General features: G+C 41.8%; 1 protein-coding gene across 2 annotated transcripts in view; it reads left to right on the top strand.

The window, feature by feature from the left end:
• Positions 1-627: 627 nt before the first annotated feature.
• Positions 628-6,000, top strand: part of OBI1 (ORC ubiquitin ligase 1) — a 41,965-nt gene continuing 36,592 nt past the window's right edge. For both annotated transcript variants that reach the window (XM_064369105.1, XM_021675790.2), the window contains exon 1: positions 628-745. In XM_064369105.1, the coding sequence (XP_064225175.1) occupies positions 674-745 (72 nt within the window). In that variant the 5' untranslated portion in view covers positions 628-673. The remainder of the gene's footprint in view (positions 746-6,000) is intronic.

Raw genomic sequence — 6,000 nt, 5'->3', positions numbered from 1 at the left:
TCGTTACCCAGAAAAGCCCACAGTGAAAGCGTGTTTTCAGGAAAAGCTGCAATTAAATGTATCCAGATCATCTCGGACACAGATAAGGAGACAATCACTGTTTTCTTAAGTGAATTATTGTGCCCTCTAGAAGCACATTATATTATTTGAGTGGAAAGAAAACTGACAGAGGTGGAAAGCTGTTTTGAAAAAATTAAAATGTGTAGATAACGTTTATTCTCTTTATGTTTTGATTGTGCCGTGTTGACGGACTGTGTGGGGTTTAATAATTAGGCGAAAAACTCTCCATCCTTCACCCCATCAAATCCCCGAAAACAATTTGGGGATTTTAAAAAATCGTCTTCCCGTATCTTCCTCTCCTCCCTCCACTACTACGCTTTCCTTTAGATTTTCCAAGATCCTCGATGCTTGTAGTAAACTACCTTCCTACCCATTCGCAGGACTCTTTCAGCTCCCTAACCAGTGATTTTCTTTTTCTTTTTCTTTTTTTTTTTTTAATGAAAGGGAAATGTCTTGGAGATCGCGCGTTTCGAAAGCGCGTTTTCGTTTTCTCTCCTGGGCTGGCTAAATGGCTCTGCCGGGCCGCCGTAGCCTGCCCGCGTGTCCTCAGTTTTGGCGAGGAGTCGCGGTAGGTCGGCGGGACTTCCGTGTTGGCGGGATTCTGAACGCTGCCATGGCTCAGACCGTGCAGAATGTTACATTGTCGCTCACTCTGCCCATCACATGCCACATTTGCTTGGGGAAGGTAATGGGTGATTGCGGGCACAGCGATAAAACGGGATATGAAGTCGCTCTCCCGGGCCGAGGGCGGTCTCCTGCGGAGGCGGGGAAGGGGCGTCAGGCGCCGAGATGGGAGAAAACCCTAATAAGCGTTCTTGATGGGAGGCCGCGTCCTGGGAGACTGGGGCAGCGCGCCGTGATTAATGGTTTCATCTAGGCGCCTTTCGGAGGAGGGTGACAGCGGCCGGTGGTTGGCGGGAGGGCGGCGAACCGGCCCTGCCGCTGCCCGCAGTCTCAACGGGCAGGGCGCTGGCCTCGAAGGACGCCCCATAAGAAATGCATTTCAGCAATATTTCACTTTCCTGTGCAGCCTCGCGTGGCGTGTAGTGAAGCCCATTAAAACACATTTCCTGGGAGCCTCACCCCGGGCTCCTTAGTCCTCTGTATAACAAGTGTTCATCTTCTAGGGCCTACAGTGCTGTGTATTGAGTCTTTTCCATTTCCAAGACCCCTTAAGGGCCTTTTCTTATCTTAGCCTCGAGGACGACGTTTGCTTTGAGTTCCTAATTTGAAAAGTAAGTAGTAAGTATTCCTGGAGAGTATTCAGAATAAGAGATGTGGCCTTTAACTCAAAGAATAGGTCAGTCAGGAGATAAAATACTCTTTGTGATGCAAGAGATGCCTAATGTGTTTGTAAAACAAGGTGGAGAAAGTGGTTCTGAATTAGAAACGGAGTTTGGAACTTTCTAATGCATTCCTCTCTTTCATTTCCATTTGTGCCTCCCTTTCGGTGTTTTAATGAGCATTTCTTTACCGCAGAGATCGAGGCGGAAAGATACAATTAGCAAATTTTTTCCACCCTGAATTATTTTTACGTCTGTGGTGTGTCTGGGTGTGTTAGTCCTCTCCCCCCACACCCCCAGCGCAGTCTGAAACTTATACAAACTTCCAGAGCAAGCCTTTGAGTTCCAGCCAAAACGATCTGCGTTAGATGTTTGAAGTTCTGTGTGAATTTACTGGGTTCAAAAAGTAGAAGAAAGTCAGATTGGAAGCAACTGATAATTCCTGATAGCAGTCAGAATGAAATGCCAATGAAATAGCAAATGTGCTGGGAGATCATATATAGGGAATGGCTTGATCAATTCTGACTGGAGAGATCTAGGACGACCTCCTCGAGGGTGGTGTTTGAGCTGGTATTTGCTACTATTTACTGCCTGCCTGCATGGCTAGGGGGAGGGAAGAAGCGATGTTTCTATTTGCCACAGTCTGCATTTGGCTCCTAACATAAAGTTCCTGGAAATATGTATTAAATTCTGAGTTAAGTTCCTCCAACACTAGCTTTAACGGCTGATGAAAATATTCTTGGGAAGTAATTTTGTACACATTATACGTAATTTCCATTAGTTAATAGGCTGTCTTTTGCAATTGTGTTGACAATGTGTTCTGTTTGATTTACCAAACCTGTACTTTTTGTATTTAACGAAAGTGATACCTCATAGAATATAGTGATTTGCGGATTACAAAATGCTTTTGTATGCATATATTGTTTTTAGTCTTCACACTAAGGCTTTGAGATAGGCTTGGCAAGCTTTAGAGTCTTTGTGGTTAAACCTCTACATTATCATTTGTGTCTTCAGAATACTAAGGCTTAGAGTCTTCATGGTTGAACCTCTATCATTATCATTTGTCTTCAGATTATTTCCTAAAACATTCACGTAACCTCATCCATGGCAGTAGGCACTTTTAGTTAGTTATTATTTTTTTTTTCCTGTACTGGTTAACTTTATTCTAAAATAAAAATCAGACAATAAAGATAAAAAGAGAATCCCAGCACTTTGGGAGGCCAAGGCAGGCGAATCACCTGAGGTCGGGAGTTCGAGACCACCATCCTGATAAACATGGAGAAAACCCTTCTCTACTAAAAATACAAAATTAGCCAGGCGTGGTGGCGCATGCCTGTAATCCCAGCTACTTGGGAGGCTGAGGCAAGAGAATCACTTGAACCCAGGAGGCAGGGGTTGAAGTGAGCTGAGATTGCCCCATTGCACTCCATCCTGGGCAACAGGAGCGAAACTCTGTCTTGAAAAAAGAAATAAAAAAGATTAAGGATTTTTGAACAGGCCCCCTTCCCCCCCGCCCCAGGTACTGTGGAAGCAGATAGGTATGGTGACTGAAGGCCTGAGTTCTGCCTTCAGACTAGCTGGGTTTTAATCTAGATTCTACCACTTACCAGTCATACAACCTTTTACAAGTTACTTCACTCCTTTGAGCCTCAGTTTCCTTATCTGTAACAGTAGAAATATGGTAATAGCATCAACTTCCCATCCTTTCAGTTTTCAGAAGATTAAACAAAGCATGTGCAAAAAGTTTAGTATAAAATTTGGCACAATAACTGTTAGCCTTTACAATAGACATTGAGGCCAGCCCTCAAATTGAGGAAATCAGCCTTTTCCAGTAATTGTTCTTTCTTTTTGAGACGGAGTCTTGTTGTCACCCAGGCTGGAGTGCAGTGGCTCAGTCTTGGCTCACTGCAACCTCCGCCTCTTGGGTGCAAATAGTTCTCTGCCTCAGCCTCCCAAATAGCTGGGATTACAGGCGCCCACCACCACACCCAGCTAATTTTTGTATTTTTAGTAGAGATGGAGTTTCACCATCTTGGCCAGGCTGGTCTTGAACGCTGGACCTTGTGATCCTCCTGCCTTGGCCTCCCAAAATGCTAGGATTACAGGCATGAGCCACCATGTTGTGTCCAGCCCAGTAATTGTTCTTCTAAATGAAGATTTGCATTCCCAACTAAATGAGACCTGTGTGTTCTGGAAATTGTCAGAGTACATCCAGAATTTTCAGCTGGTTCCATGACTCTTGCCTTTTATATAGTGAAAGCAAATTCAGTATGATTGTGCTTCTCTCCCTTCCACACATATTATATTGGGAGGTACTAAAAATGTTGTGTCCCCAGGTTCACTTCTGCTTCCATGTCATAAAGCATCTCTGACCATTTCTGAGAATGGCCCTAAGGTCCTTCGTGCCTAGCTCTTTTTAAAGAAAATTGTTCTTGTGGCACTGTCACCATACGTCCCCAGATCTCACAGTTAGTGTCTTCTCTTTTGATTATTCAACAGAATTAAGGGCCATTATTCCTGGAGGGTCACTTTAAAAAGAAAAAAAAAGTAGATACCATGAAGGGGGAGGAGTGGGGCAGGGTATTAAATCTGAAGAGATAGTTGCCAATGGGTATGGAGAGAAAGGAGAGAGAGCCTAAGTATTCACCTGTTAATGTTTTGTCTTTGCACTTAAAATGGGAAAATTTAGAACTGTCTCTACTTCAGTGTGAAAGGTGAATTTCTCTCTACCCTATAATGTTTTTAGCAACTTTGCCAATATTGTAAGTAAGAGCTCTATGTGGCCTGAGGAAGTTAGGTACAATCCCATGGGATGATTTATGTATAACATGTTTTCTTGCCTTTTCTTCTCGCATTTTTTGTTCTATTTCTTAGAATAGTGGGCCAGCAAGCAGAAATGTGGTAATGGTCTATCCCAGGGTATTTGTTAAGTGATATTTGGTAGTGCTGCCAGGCTGTTACAAACCAGTTTACCTCTAGATAATTCCAGGGTTTATCTTTTGAATTAGGACTCAAGCTGTGAAACCAAATTATGGCATGTAATACTTTTTATTGGCTGTGTATGTGTTTTGCCATGAGTGAAAGCCAAATGTGGCCCGAAGTTGGTTTCATGAAAGGGTAAAGGAGATTCTCAAGAGAAGTGCAAAGCAACTAATACTTTTCAGCATTAATGTATCATATTCAGTTATTTCTCATTTGACTATGAGTCCAGTTTTGGGTACTACCTTTTAAGATAAACAATAAACCAGAGTATTTTGAAAGCATTTGGAAGAGAATGAAATTGGGATTGGAATGTAGGTGGACTGGAATAGTGCTGTAATGAATGGATATGATAGAGAATCTTTAAATAATTAAAATAGTTTTCATTTGGAAGGGAATCAAGCTTTGTGTGGCTCCATAAAATTAAGGTTTCTACTTAATATTAAGAGCAAGCTTTCTGGCTGAAATAACTAGAAATGAAATCAGCTTCCTTATAATACAGGAGTTCCTGTGTCTTGAAGTATCCTGTTTCCCATAGGAATGCTGTCAAAAGGATCCCTTCTTTGAGGGATGCCTCTCTGCTTCTCACCCTTATTGTTTATTTAAAATATTGAAAAGATAGGGCTAAGGACAAGGCCTTATGCAATTTAGGGTCCTCACTCTATGATGACAAAATTTGTTAATCACTGTTCACTTGGAGCTATTAATTGACGAGCAAGTCATCCACATCAGTACATGGAGCCCATGTTTGAGTCCTGATTGCCTCTCAGTTCCCAAGAGTGGATTTGAGAACCAGCCTTGCACGTCATTGTCATAAGCAGTTTACTTTGGAGAAAAGCCATATGGACTGCAAGTTCTACATTTTCCTCTCTTTTCCAGCTTAAAATAAGTTTGAAGGATTCAGTCACTTTCAGAAAAATATAACAATATTGTATTTTTACATAGAGTATAACAAATTAATTCAAAAATCGTAGCTATATCTTAGTAATGATCAGGGTTGGTAAGTAATAGCTGACATTCTTACTTGACAAATAACAATTCTAGTTCATCCTAAAGTATTTCTGGTAGGGATGAAGGTAGGAGAGAAAAGATGTATCATTTCTCCTTTTCTCCTTTTACCTGGACAGGAATGGGGACCCAGTTCTATAGGCATTAAGTGACTTATTTCATAGGGGGTGTGTGTGTGTGTGTGTGTGTGTGTGTGTTTGTGTGTGTATGTGTGTTTTTAGGACCTAAATTCTGGCCCAGAGCCTGGGATTTCTTAACCAAGAGCTATCTAGGAATTTTATTTTTAAAAATTTCCAAATCCCCTACCGTAGTCATTTTTACACTGAAGGCTAATTCGTTTTCATAGTCTTTCAAGCTCTTCATTAGATAAACCGATAAAGTTTTGAAAAGGTACAGAAAGTAATAGTATTCTTTCTAGAAGCAGTGTTGGCTCTTGTCTCTAGTGAGGGGAGTTTGCCAAAAGGGCACGGGAGTTGATTTTATAATAGGTATAATTGCAAGACCAGTTGGTAAAGTTGATCAGTACCCTCTTCGCTCCCATCACCTCCATCAGTGTCCAGGATCTCAGTTCCTCCAGGCACATTGTCCTGTATTACTCCCTGATTATTGTTTACTAACCCTGCTCCAAGGAAGAAATAACTGTTTCTAAGTTGAAAGAACACCTGATTTT

This window comes from Aotus nancymaae, unplaced genomic scaffold (assembly GCF_030222135.1).
Source record: "Aotus nancymaae isolate 86718 unplaced genomic scaffold, 86718_ANA_hifiasm-v0.15.2.pri h1tg000088l, whole genome shotgun sequence".
In the NCBI taxonomy this organism is placed as follows: Eukaryota; Metazoa; Chordata; class Mammalia; order Primates; family Aotidae; genus Aotus; species Aotus nancymaae.
Note: the sequence above shows the minus strand (reverse complement) of the source record. Positions and strands in the feature narration are given on the sequence as shown.